Source organism: Cardiocondyla obscurior, linkage group LG02, assembly GCF_019399895.1.
Source record: "Cardiocondyla obscurior isolate alpha-2009 linkage group LG02, Cobs3.1, whole genome shotgun sequence".
NCBI classification, from domain to species: domain Eukaryota; kingdom Metazoa; phylum Arthropoda; class Insecta; order Hymenoptera; family Formicidae; genus Cardiocondyla; species Cardiocondyla obscurior.
Window position 1 is genome coordinate 13195403 of NC_091865.1, and position 13131 is coordinate 13208533.

At 36.0% G+C, this 13131-nt stretch overlaps 2 protein-coding genes and 1 long non-coding RNA gene across 7 annotated transcripts; all 3 read right to left on the reverse strand.

Annotated features, from left to right (window-relative positions):
- Positions 1–259: 259 nt before the first annotated feature.
- Positions 260–4607, reverse strand: LOC139111843 (uncharacterized). Of its 3 annotated transcripts, XR_011547287.1 has the most exons (7): positions 4196–4607; positions 3947–4080; positions 3635–3830; positions 3282–3477; positions 2929–3124; positions 2576–2771; positions 2292–2515 (listed from the first exon to the last, which is right to left on the reverse strand). XR_011547287.1 is itself a non-coding variant. In XM_070672402.1 (4 exons), exons 2-4 carry the CDS (start codon positions 1409–1411, stop codon positions 784–786), a joined length of 330 nt encoding a protein of 109 aa, XP_070528503.1. In that variant the 5' UTR covers positions 1412–1468; positions 1651–1792; the 3' UTR covers positions 260–783. The 3 variants fall into 3 exon arrangements, 1 of the variants encoding a protein (XP_070528503.1); XR_011547285.1 differs by lacking the exons at positions 2292–2515; positions 2576–2771; positions 2929–3124; ... (2 more) ...; positions 3947–4080; positions 4196–4607 and adding exons at positions 260–495; positions 650–846; positions 963–1119; positions 1302–1468; positions 1651–1792; XM_070672402.1 differs by lacking the exons at positions 2292–2515; positions 2576–2771; positions 2929–3124; ... (2 more) ...; positions 3947–4080; positions 4196–4607 and adding exons at positions 260–846; positions 963–1119; positions 1302–1468; positions 1651–1792.
- A 42-nt stretch (positions 4608–4649) lies between these two features.
- LOC139111856 (uncharacterized) lies at positions 4650–6795 on the reverse strand. Its single transcript, XR_011547288.1, has 3 exons — positions 6693–6795; positions 6388–6510; positions 4650–4801 (listed from the first exon to the last, which is right to left on the reverse strand). It is a non-coding gene; the product is annotated as an uncharacterized lncRNA (long non-coding RNA).
- A 1735-nt stretch (positions 6796–8530) lies between these two features.
- LOC139111860 (uncharacterized) lies at positions 8531–10081 on the reverse strand. Of its 3 annotated transcripts, XR_011547290.1 has the most exons (5): positions 9703–10081; positions 9479–9626; positions 9130–9296; positions 8781–8947; positions 8531–8598 (listed from the first exon to the last, which is right to left on the reverse strand). XR_011547290.1 is itself a non-coding variant. In XM_070672425.1 (4 exons), the coding sequence occupies exons 1-4, from the start codon at positions 9911–9913 to the stop codon at positions 8907–8909; spliced, it is 567 nt and encodes a 188-aa protein (XP_070528526.1). In that variant the 5' UTR covers positions 9914–10081; the 3' UTR covers positions 8743–8906. The 3 variants fall into 3 exon arrangements, 1 of the variants encoding a protein (XP_070528526.1); XM_070672425.1 differs by lacking the exon at positions 8531–8598 and having other exon boundaries at positions 8743–8947; XR_011547295.1 differs by lacking the exons at positions 8531–8598; positions 8781–8947 and having other exon boundaries at positions 8995–9642.
- Positions 10082–13131: the final 3050 nt, after the last annotated feature.

Sequence of the window (13131 nt, forward strand, 5' to 3'; positions counted from 1 at the left end):
AGCGTTTGGTAGGCGGAATTTTTCAAAACTACCAAAATCGATGATGACATATATATATCAGCATCGATTTTGGTAGTTCCAAGATTCTCCGTCTACCAAATGCTCCCAGCGCTAACGTCGCCGCAAATACATCGATCTTTCTAACCTCTATCGATGTATTTTAAAATTAAAATAATTATTTAAATAAAACGTGGACACTCTACTAGCTTTAATAAAATCGAATTACAGTCAAAAAATTAACTTAGAACATTCAAAATCATAGACTTTATAAGATTTTTATTTTAATTTATAAAACATACATGTCACTTTTTATAAGTTAATTATTAATATTTTCCGTAGACTTACTAGCTTCAGACTTTGTAGGGCAAAAGTAGAATGAAGAAACTGTAATGGAATGCTAACAAGACCCTTGAGAAAGCAGCAAAAATCCCCCTCACCAAATATAGATAACAGTAAAAATTTTGCGGCCTTCCAGGTACTCCAATCACAAAATAACTGAAATATATATTTGAGAGTTACAAACCTTATTGAAATGTAACGAGAGCACTCTTATACACTTAAATAAACTGAATTTATATCAGAAATTTAACTTAAAAACCTAAAAATAATTTAATTAAAAGTAACACTACTTCTAAACTATAACACATACCTGTCACTATTCAAACTCTTATAAAAAATATATCCCGTTAATGCACAGTCTTGGCACTTTGTGGGAATAAAAAAGAAAAGTCAAATTTGTTAAAAAAATCCAACTGGACCGCCGAGGAAGCAGCAGAACTCAATTCACAAGCTGTACAAGTGCAGTAAAACTTCTGTGACCCTCGCAGCACTCCAATCACCAAAAATCTGAAATAAAAAATTATTTACAGTTAACAGAATAATTCAATTGTATTTAGAACACTCTACTACACTTAAATAAACCGAATTTTAGTCTGAAATTTAACTTAGAAGCCTGAACTCACTCTGCAAAGTGTTAGTGCTGTCTGGAGTATTGGGTAAGTCGAGGATTTTTCTCTTGCACCAGGAATGGTCAGAGGGACATCTGCAGCTTCCCCGGGACTCCGGACGGTTTCCTTGGTTAGCTTCCGTCGCGAACCTTTCGTCCCCAAAGCGCCAAACCTATAAATAAAGCAGAAGTATTTTTAAATTAAAACTAAAAATCTCATAAGTGACACTTTCAAGTTAAAGTTATATTTTGACTATTTTCTCACATTTTAATTAACTGAGGCTTTCGGGCAATCTAAAATCGGTCCCTCACGATAGAGGAGGGTATTCCAATTAAATTCTAACGCATGACATACCTGAATTCACTCTGCAAAGTGTTAGTGCTATCTGGAGTACTAGGTAAGTCGAGGATTTTTCTCTTGCACCAGGAATGATCAAAGAGACTTCTGCGGCTTCCCCGAGTCATCGGACAATTTCCTTGGTTAGTTTCCGTCGCGAACCTTTCGTCCCCAAAGCGCCAAACCTGTAAATAAAGCAGAAGTATTTTTAAATTCAAACTAAAAATCTCATAAGTGACACTTTCAAGTTAAAGTTATATTTTGACTATTTTCTCACTTTTTAATTAACTGAGGCTCTCGGGCAATCTAAAATCGGTCCCTCACGATAGAGGAGGGTATTCCAATTAAATTCTAACGCATGACATACCTGAATTCACTCTGCAAAGTGTTAGTGCTATCTGGAGTACTGGGTAAGTCAAGAATTTTTCTCTTGCACCAGGAATAATCAAAGAGACTTCTGCGGCTTCCCCGAGTCACCGGACGGTTTCCTTGGTTAGTTTCCGTCGCGAACCTTTTGTCCCCAAAACGCCAAACCTGTAAATAAAGCAGAAGTATTTTTAAATTAAAACTAAAAATCTCATAAGTGACACATTGAGGTTAAAGTTATATTTTGACAATTTTCTCACTTTTTAATTAACTGAAACTCTCGAGCAATCTAAAATCGGTCCCTCACAATAGAGGAGGGTGCTCTAATTGAATTCTAACGCATGACATACCTGAATTCACTCTGCAAAGTGTTAGTGCTATCTGGAGTACTGGGTAAGTCGAGGAATTTTCTCTTGCACCAGGAATGGTCAGAGAGACTTTTGCGGCTTCCCCGGGTCTCCGGACGGTTTCCTTAGTTAGTTTCCGTCGCGAACCTTTCGTCCCCAAAGCGCCAAACCTGTAAATAAAGCAGAAGTATTTTTAAATTAAAACTAAAAATCTCATAAGTGACACATTGAGGTTAAAGTTATATTTTGACAATTTTCTCACTTTTTAATTAACTGAGGCTCTCAAGCAATCTAAAATCGGTCCCTCACGATAGAGGAGGGTACTCTAATTAAATTCTAACGCATGACATACCTGAATTCACTCTGCAAAGTGTCAGTGCTATCTGGAGTACTGGGTAAGTCGAAGATTTTTCTCTTGCACCAGGAATGGTCAGAAAGACTTCTGCGGCTTCCCCGGAGCTCCGGATGGTCTCGTTGGTTAGCTGTCGTCGCGTATCTTTTGCCTATAAAGTTTAAAGCCTGTAAAACAAATAGAAATATTTGTTTTTCTGACTTTAAACATTAATCAATAACACATACCTGTCACTTTTCAAACACTTATAAAAAATAGTTCCCATTGATGTAGAAACTTGGAACTGTTTGGGCAGCAAGAGGGAGGTTTAAATTTAATGAAAAATCCAACCGGGCACTCGAGGAATACGCAGAACTATTTTCACAACTTGTTCAAGTGCAGTGAAACTTCTGTGACCCTCGCAGAACACCAATCACCAAGAATCTGAAATAAAAAATTATTTACAGTTAACAAAATAATTCAATTGTATTTAAAACACTCTACAACACTTAAATAAACCGAATTTTAGTCTGAAATTTAACTTAGAAGCCTGAAAAAAATTTATTTAGATGTAACTTTACTATTAACCTAAAACACATACCTGTCACTTTTCAAACACTTATAAAAAATAGTTCCCCTTGATGTAGAGCCTTGGAACTGTTTGGGCAACAAGAGGGAGGTTTAAATTTAATAAAAAATCCAACCGGACACTCGAGGAAAACGCAGAACTATTTTCACAACTTGTTCAAATGCAGTAAAACTTCTGCGACCCTCGCAGAACACCAATCACCAAGAATCTGAAATAAAAAATTATTTACAGTTAACAAAAAAATTCAATTGTATTTAAAACACTTTACAACACTTAAATAAACCGAATTTTAGTCTGAAATTTAACTTAGAAGCCTGAAAAAAATTTATTTAGATGTAACTTTACTATTAATCTAAAACACATACCTGTCACTTTTCAAACACTTATAAAAAATAGTTCCCGTCGATGTAGAGCCTTGGAACTTTTTGGGCAGCAAGAGGGAGGTTTAAATTTAATGAAAAATCCAACCAGGCACTCGAAGAAAACGCAGAACTATTTTCACAACTTGTTCAAGTGCAGTGAAACTTCTGCGACCCTCGCAGAACACCAATCACCAAGAATCTGAAATAAAAAATTATTTACAGTTAACAGAATAATTCAATTGTATTTAGAACACTCTACAAAACTTAAATAAACCGAATTTTAATCTGAAATTTAACTTAGAAGCCTGAAAAAAATTTATTTAGATGTAACTTTACTATTAACCTAAAACACATACCTGTCACTTTTCAAACACTTATAAAAAATAGTTCCCGTCGATGTAGAGCCTTGGAACTTTTTGGGCAGCAAGAGGGAGGTTTAAATTTAATAAAAAATCCAACCGGGCACTCAAGGAAAACGCAGAACTATTTTCACAACTTGTTCAAATGCAGTGAAACTTCTGCGACCCTCGCAGAACACCAATCACCAAAAATCTGAAATAAAAAATTATTTACAGTTAACAAAAAAATTCAATTGTAGTTAAAACACTCTACAACACTTAAATAAACCGAATTTTAGTCTGAAATTTAACTTAGAAGCCTGAACTCACTCTGCAATGTGTTAGTGCTATCTGAAGTACTGGGTAAGTCGAGGATTTTTCTCTTGCACCAAAAATGGTCAGAGGGACTTCTGCAGCTTTCCCAGGTCTCCGAACGGTTTTCTTGGTTAGTTTGCGTCGCGAACCTTTCGTCCCCAAAGCGCCAAACGTGTAAATAAAGCAGAAGTATTTTTAAATTAAAACTAAAAATCTCATAAGTGACACATTGAGGTTAAAGTTATATTTTGACAATTTTCTCACTTTTTAATTAACTGAGGCTCTCGAGCAATCTAAAATCGGTCCCTCACGACAGAGGAGGGTGCTCTAATTAAATTCTAACGCATAACATTCCTGAATTCACTCTGCAAAGTGTTAGTGCTATCTGGAGTACTGGGTAAGTCGAGGAATTTTCTCTTGCACCAGGAATGGTCAGAGAGACTTTTGCGGCTTCCCCGGGTCTCCGGACGGTTTCCTTGGTTAGTTTCCGTCGCGAACCTTTCGTCCCCAAAGCGCCAAACCTGTAAATAAAGCACAAGTATTTTTAAATTAAAACTAAAAATCTCATAAGTGACACATTGAGGTTAAAGTTATATTTTGACAATTTTCTCACTTTTTAATTAACTGAGGCTCTCGAGCAATCTAAAATCTGTCCCTCACGATAGAGGAGGGTGCTCTAATTAAATTCTAACGCATGACATACCTGAATTCACTCTGCAAAGTGTCAGTGCTATCTGGAGTACTGAATAAGTCGAAGATTTTTCTCTTGCTCCAGGAATGGTCAGAGAGACTTCTGCGGCTTCCCCGGAACTCCGGATGGTCTCGTTGGTTAGCTGCCGTCACGTATCTTTTGCCTATAAAGTTTAAAGCCTGTAAAACAAATAGAAATATTTGTTTTTCTGACTTTAAACTTTAATCAATAACACATACCTGTCACTTTTAAAACTTTTATAAAAATTAGTTTCGGTTGATGCACAGTCTTGGCACTTTGTGGGAATAAAAGACGGTTTAAATTTGTTAAAAATCCAACCGGACACTCGAGGAAACAGTTGATCTTCCACAAACGAAAAAAATAAACATAAAATATTTTGCGTAAAATATTCACCAATGGAGACACAGCATTAATACTGGCATTCATGAAACGACTCGATTAATAAAATAATGTAAAAATACTTAATAAATAGCATTAAATTGTTGTAAATTAACGAGCAAAATACGATTAAGTATAAAAACTTATAAATAACGCAAAAAACAAACGTAAAATGTCAATCGATTAATTTCAACCAATAGGAACACAGCATTAATACTGACATTCATGAATCGATTCAAACAATAAACTATTGTAAAATTACTTAATAAATATCATTAAATTGTTGTAAATTACCGTGTAAAATACGATTCAGTTTAGAAACTTATAAATGACGCAAAAAAGAAGTGTAAAATGTCATTCGATTAATTTGAACCAATAGGAACACAGTATTAGTACTGACATTCATGAAACGACTCGATTAACAAAATATTGTAAAAATAATTAATAAATAGCATTAAATTGTGGTAAACTAAATTGCAAAATACGATTTAGTATAAAAACTTATAAATAACGCTAAAAACACGTGCAAAATGTCACTCGATTATTTTCAACCAATAGAAACACAGCATTAGTACTGACATTCATGAAACAATTCGATTAATAAAATATTGTAAAAATAATTAATAAATATCATTAAATTGTTGTAAATTGACGTGCAAAATATAATTTAATACAAAAATTTATAAATAACGCAAGAAAAAAGTGTAAAATGTCATTCGATCAATTTCAACCAATAGAAACACAGCATTAGTACTGACATTCATGAAACGATTCGATTAATAAAATATTGTAAAAATAATTAATAAATAGCATTAATTGTTGTAAACTAACTTGCAAAATACGATTTAGTATAAAAACTTATAAATAACGCCAAAAACACGTGCAAAATGTCACTCAATAAATTTCAACCAATAGGAACACAGCATTAGTACTGACATTCATGAAACGATTCGATTAATAAAATATTGTAAAAATAATTAATAAATAACATTAATTGTTGTAAATTGACGTGCAAAATATAATTTAATACAAAAATTTATAAATAACGCAAGAAAAAAGTGTAAAATGTCATTCGATCAATTTCAACCAATAGAAACACAGCATTAGTACTGACATTCATGAAACGATTCGATTAATAAAATATTGTAAAAATAATAAATAAATATCATTAAATTGTTGTAAATTGACGTGCAAAATATAATTTAGTACAAAAATTTATAAATAACGCAAAAAAAATATGTAAAATGTCATTCGATAAATTTCAACCAATAGGAACACAGCATTAGTACTGACATTCATGAAACGATTCGATTAATAAAATATTGTAAAAATTATTAATAAATAGCATTAATTGTTGTAAACTAACTAGCAAATGGAATTTTCTCTTGCACCATAAATGGTCAGAAAAACTTTTGCGGCTTCCCCGGGTCTCCGGACGGTTTCCTTGGTAAGTTTCCGTCGCGAACCTTTCGTCCCCAAAGCGCCAAACCTGTAAATAAAGCAGAAGTATTTATAAATTAAAACTAAAAATCTCATAAGTGACACATTGAGGTTAAAGTTATATTTTGACAATTTTCTCACTTTTTAATTAACTGAGGCTCTCGAGCAATCTAAAATCGGTCCCTCACGATAGAGGAGGGTACTCTAATTAAATTCTAACGCATGACATACCTGAATTCACTCTGCAAAGTGTTAGTGCTATCTGGAGTACTGGGTAAGTCGAGGAATTTTCTCTTGCACCAGGAATGGTCAGAGAGACTTTTGCGGCTTCCCGGGTCTCCGGACGGTTTCCTTGGTTAGTTTCCGTCGCGAACCTTTCGTCCCCAAAGCGCCAAACCTGTAAATAAAGCAGAAGTATTTTTAAATTAAAACTAAAAATCTCATAAGTGACACATTGAGGTTAAAGTTATATTTTGACAATTTTCTCACTTTTTAATTAACTGAGGCTCTCGAGCAATCTAAAATCGGTCCCTCACGATAGAGGAGGGTGCTCTAATTAAATTCTAACGCATGACATACCTGAATTCACTCTGCAAAGTGTTAGTGCTATCTGGAGTACTGGGTAAGTCGAGGAATTTTCTCTTGCACCAGGAATGGTCAGAGAGACTTTGCGGCTTCCCGGGTCTCCGGACGGTTTCCTTGGTTAGTTTCCGTCGCGAACCTTTCGTCCCCAAAGCGCCAAACCTGTAAATAAAGCAGAAGTATTTTTAAATTAAAACTAAAAATCTCATAAGTGACACATTGAGGTTAAAGTTATATTTTGACAATTTTCTCACTTTTTAATTAACTGAGGCTCTCGAGCAATCTAAAATCGGTCCCTCACGATAGAGGAGGGTGCTCTAATTAAATTCTAACGCATGACATACCTGAATTCACTCTGCAAAGTGTTAGTGCTATCTGGAGTACTGGGTAAGTCGAGGAATTTTCTCTTGTACCAGGAATGGTCAGAGGGACTTCTGCAGCTTCCCGGGTCTCCGGACGGTTTCCTTGGTTAGTTTTCGTCGCGAACCTTTCGTCCCCAAAGCGCCAAACCTGTAAATAAAGCAGAAGTATTTTTAAATTAAAACTAAAAATCTCATAAGTGACACATTGAGGTTAAAGTTATATTTTGACAATTTTCTCACTTTTTAATTAACTGAGGCTCTCGAGCAATCTAAAATCGGTCCCTCACGATAGAGGAGGGTACTCTAATTAAATTCTAACGCATGACATACCTGAATTCACTCTGCAAAGTGTTAGTGCTATCTGGAGTACTGGGTAAGTCGAGGAATTTTCTCTTGTACCAGAAATGGTCAGAAAGACTTTTGCGGCTTCCTTGGGTCTCCGGACGGTTTCCTTGGTAAGTTTCCGTCGCGAACCTTTCGTCCCCAAAGCGCCAAACCTGTAAATAAAGCAGAAGTATTTTTAAATTAAAACTAAAAATCTCATAAGTGACACATTGAGGTTAAAGTTATATTTTGACAATTTTCTCACTTTTTAATTAACTGAGGCTCTCGAGCAATCTAAAATCGGTCCCTCACGATAGAGGAGGGTACTCTAATTAAATTCTAACGCATGACATACCTGAATTCACTCTGCAAAGTGTTAGTGCTATCTGGAGTACTGGGTAAGTCGAGGAATTTTCTCTTGCACCAGGAATGGTCAGAGAGACTTTTGCGGCTTCCCGGGTCTCCGGACGGTTTCCTTGGTTAGTTTCCGTCGCGAACCTTTCGTCCCCAAAGCGCCAAACCTGTAAATAAAGCAGAAGTATTTTTAAATTAAAACTAAAAATCTCATAAGTGACACATTGAGGTTAAAGTTATATTTTGACAATTTTCTCACTTTTTAATTAACTGAGGCTCTCGAGCAATCTAAAATCGGTCCCTCACGATAGAGGAGGGTACTCTAATTAAATTCTAACGCATGACATACCTGAATTCACTCTGCAAAGTGTTAGTGCTATCTGGAGTACTGGGTAAGTCGAGGAATTTTCTCTTGTACCAGGAATGGTCAGAGGGACTTCTGCAGCTTCCCGGGTCTCCGGACGGTTTCCTTGGTTAGTTTTCGTCGCGAACCTTTCGTCCCCAAAGCGCCAAACCTGTAAATAAAGCAGAAGTATTTTTAAATTAAAACTAAAAATCTCATAAGTGACACATTGAGGTTAAAGTTATATTTTGACAATTTTCTCACTTTTTAATTAACTGAGGCTCTCAAACAATCTATAATCGGTCCCTCACGATAGAGGAGGGTGCTCTAATTAAATTCTAACGCATGACATACCTGAATTCACTCTGCAAAGTGTTAGTGCTATCTGGAGTACTGGGTAAGTCGAGGAATTTTCTCTTGTACCAAAAATGGTCAGAGGGATTTCTGCAGCTTCCCCGAGTCTCCGGACGGTTTCCTTGGTTAGTTTTCGTCGCGAACCTTTCGTCCCCAAAGCGCCAAACCTGTAAATAAAGCACAAGTATTTTTAAATTAAAACTAAATATCTCATAAGTGACACATTGAGGTTAAAGTTATATTTTGACAATTTTCTCACTTTTTAATTAACTGAGGCTCTCGAGCAATCTAAAATCGGTCCCTCACGATAGAGGAGGGTACTCTAATTAAATTCTAACGCATGACATACCTGAATTCACTCTGCAAAGTGTTAGTGCTATCTGGAGTACTGGGTAAGTCGAGGAATTTTCTCTTGTACCAGGAATGGTCAGAGAAACTTCTGCAGCTTCCCCGGGTCTCCGGACGGTTTCCTTGGTTAGTTTTCGTCGCGAACCTTTCGTCCCCAAAGCGCCAAACCTGTAAATAAAGCAGAAGTATTTTTAAATTAAAACTAAAAATCTCATAAGTGACACTTTGAGGTTAAAGTTATATTTTGACAATTTTCTCACTTTTTAATTAACTGAGGCTCTCGGGTAATCTAAAATCGGTCCCTCACAATGGAGGAGAGTATTTTAATTAAATTCTAATGCATGACATACCTGAATTCACTCTGCAAAGTGTCAGTGCTATCTGGAGTACTGGGTACGAGGATTTTTCTCTTGCACCAGGAATGGTCAGAGAGACTTCTGCGGCTTCCCCGGAACTCCGGATGGTCTCGTTGGTTAGCTGCCGTCACGTATCTTTTGCCTATAAAGTTTAAAGCCTGTAAAACAAATAGAAATGTTTGTTTTTCTGACTTTAAACTTTAATCAATAACACATACCTGTCACTTTTAAAACTTTTATAAAAATTAGTTTCCGTTGATGCACAGTCTTGGCACTTTGTGGGAATAAAAAAGACGGTTTAAATTTGTTAAAAAATCCAACCGGACACTCGAGGAAACAGTTGTTCTTCCACAAACGAATAAAATAAACATAAAATATTTTGCGTAAAATATTCACCAATGGAGACACAGCATTAATACTGGCATTCATGAAACGACTCGATTAATAAAATAATGTAAAAATACTTAATAAATAGCATTAAATTGTTGTAAATTAACGAGCAAAATACGATTAAGTATAAAAACTTATAAATAACGCAAAAAACAAACGTAAAATGTCAATCGATTAATTTCAACCAATAGGAACACAGCATTAATACTGACAATTATGAATCGATTCAAACAATAAACTATTGTAAAATTACTTAATAAATATTATTAAATTGTTGTAAATTAACTTGCAAAATACGATTTAGTATAAAAACTTATAAATAACGCCAAAAACACGTGCAAAATGTCACTCGATTATTTTCAACCAATAGGAACACAGCATTAGTACTGACATTCATGAAACGATTCGATTAATAAAATATTGTAAAAATAATTAATAAATAGCATTAAATTGTTGTAACTTGCAAAATACGATTTAGTATAAAAACTTATAAATAACGCAAAAAAATGTAAAATGTCATTCGATTAATTTCAACCAATAGGAACACAGCATTAGTACTGACATTCATGAAACGACTTGATTAATAAAATATTGTAAGAATAATTAATAAATAGCATTAATTGTTGTAAACTAACTTGCAAAATACGATTTAGTATAAATACTTATAAATAACGCCAAAAACACGTGCAAAATGTCACTCAATAAATTTCAACCAATAGGAACACAGCATTAGTACTGACATTCATGAAACGATTCAATTAATAAAATATTGTAAAAATAATTAATAAATAGCATTAATTGTTGTAAATTAACTTGCAAAATACGATTTAGTATAAAAACTTATAAATAACGCCTAAAACACGTGCAAAATGTCACTCAATAAATTTCAACCAATAGGAACACAGCATTAGTACTGACATTCATGAAACGATTCGATTAATAAAATATTGTAAAAATAATTAATAAATAGCATTAATTGTTGTAAATTAACTTGCAAAATACGATTTAGTATAAAAACTTTTAAATAACGCCAAAAACACGTGCAAAATGTCACTCAATAAATTTCAACCAATAGGAACACAGCATTAGTACTGACATTCATGAAACGACTTGATTAATAAAATATTGTAAGAATAATTAATAAATAGCATTAAATTGTTGTAAACTAACTTGTAAAATACGATTTAATATAAAAACTTATAGATAACGCAAAAAACAAGTTTAAAATGTCATTCGATTAATTTGAACCAATAGAAACACAGCATTAATACTGACATTCATGAAACGACTCGATTAATAAAATATTGTAAATATACTTAATAAATAGCATTAAATTGTTGTAAATTGACGTGCAAAATAGCCTAGCTCTTCTGGGTCGCGAGATATTTCAAATTTTCAAAAAAAAAGTGGCACGGTCAGTTCGTGCCACCTCTTCAATTTTATATGCACCTGATACTTTTAGAATTTGTATCAGGTGCATATAAAATCGAGGAAGTGGCACGAACTGACCGTGCCACCTTCTTTTAGAAAATTTGAAATATCTCGCGAACCAGAAGGGCTAGGCTATTGCGCTTTTTTTTGTTCGACGCGGGCTTTCAAGCCCTTCAAAACGAGCTTTCGATCAGACCCCTACGACGCCTGTGGACCGAGATATTAACGATCAAAGTTTTTCGGAAAATGTGAAATATCTCGCGAACCAGAAGGGCTAGGCTATTGCGCTTTTTTTTGTTCGACGCGGGCTTTCAAGCCCTTCAAAACGAGCTTTCGATCAGACCCCTACGACGCCTGTGGACCGAGATATTAACGATCAAAGTTTTCGGAAAATGTGAAATATCTCGCGAACCAGAAGGGCTAGGCTATTGCGCTTTTTTGTTCGACGCGGGCTTTCAAGCCCTTCAAAACGAGCTTTCGATCAGACCCCTACGACGCCTGTGGACCGAGATATTAACGATCAAAGTTTTTCGGAAAATGTGAAATATCTCGCGAACCAGAAGAGCTAGGCTATTGCGCTCTTTTTTGTTCGACGCGGGCTTTCAAGCCCTTCAAAACGAGCTTTCGATCAGACCCCTACGACGCCTGTGGACCGAGATATTAACGATCAAAGTTTTTCGGAAAATGTGAAATATCTCGCGAACCAGAAGAGCTAGGCTATTGCGCTCTTTTTTGTTCGACGCGGGCTTTCAAGCCCTTCAAAACGAGCTTTCGATCAGACCCCTACGACGCCTGTGGACCGAGATATTAACGATCAAAGTTTTTCGGAAAATGTGAAATATCTCGCGAACCAGAAGAGCTAGGCTATTGCGCTCTTTTTTGTTCGACGCGGGCTTTCAAGCCCTTCAAAACGAGCTTTCGATCAGACCCCTACGACGCCTGTGGACCGAGATATTAACGATCAAAGTTTTTCGGAAAATGTGAAATATCTCGCGAACCAGAAGAGCTAGGCTATTGCGCTCTTTTTTGTTCGACGCGGGCTTTCAAGCCCTTCAAAACGAGCTTTCGATCAGACCCCTACGACGCCTGTGGACCGAGATATTAACGATCAAAGTTTTTCGGAAAATGTGAAATATCTCGCGAACCAGAAGAGCTAGGCTATTGCGCTCTTTTTTGTTCGACGCGGGCTTTCAAGCCCTTCAAAACGAGCTTTCGATCAGACCCCTACGACGCCTGTGGACCGAGATATTAACGATCAAAGTTTTTCGGAAAATGTGAAATATCTCGCGAACCAGAAGGGCTAGGCTATTGCGCTTTTTTTGTTCGACGCGGGCTTTCAAGCCCTTCAAAACGAGCTTTCGATCAGACCCCTACGACGCCTGTGGACCGAGATATTAACGATCAAAGTTTTTCGGAAAATGTGAAATATCTCGCGAACCAGAAGGGCTAGGCTATTGCGCTTTTTTGTTCGACGCGGGCTTTCAAGCCCTTCAAAAAGCTTTCGATCAGACCCTACGACGCCTGTGGACCGAGATATTAACGATCAAAGTTTTTCGGAAAATGTGAAATATCTCGCGAACCAGAAGAGCTAGGCTATTGCGCTCTTTTTTGTTCGACGCGGGCTTTCAAGCCCTTCAAAACGAGCTTTCGATCAGACCCCTACGACGCCTGTGGACCGAGATATTAACGATCAAAGTTTTTCGGAAAATGTGAAATATCTCGCGAACCAGAAGAGCTAGGCTATTGCGCTCTTTTTTGTTCGACGCGGGCTTTCAAGCCCTTCAAAACGAGCTTTCGATCAGACCCCTACGACGCCTGTGGACCGA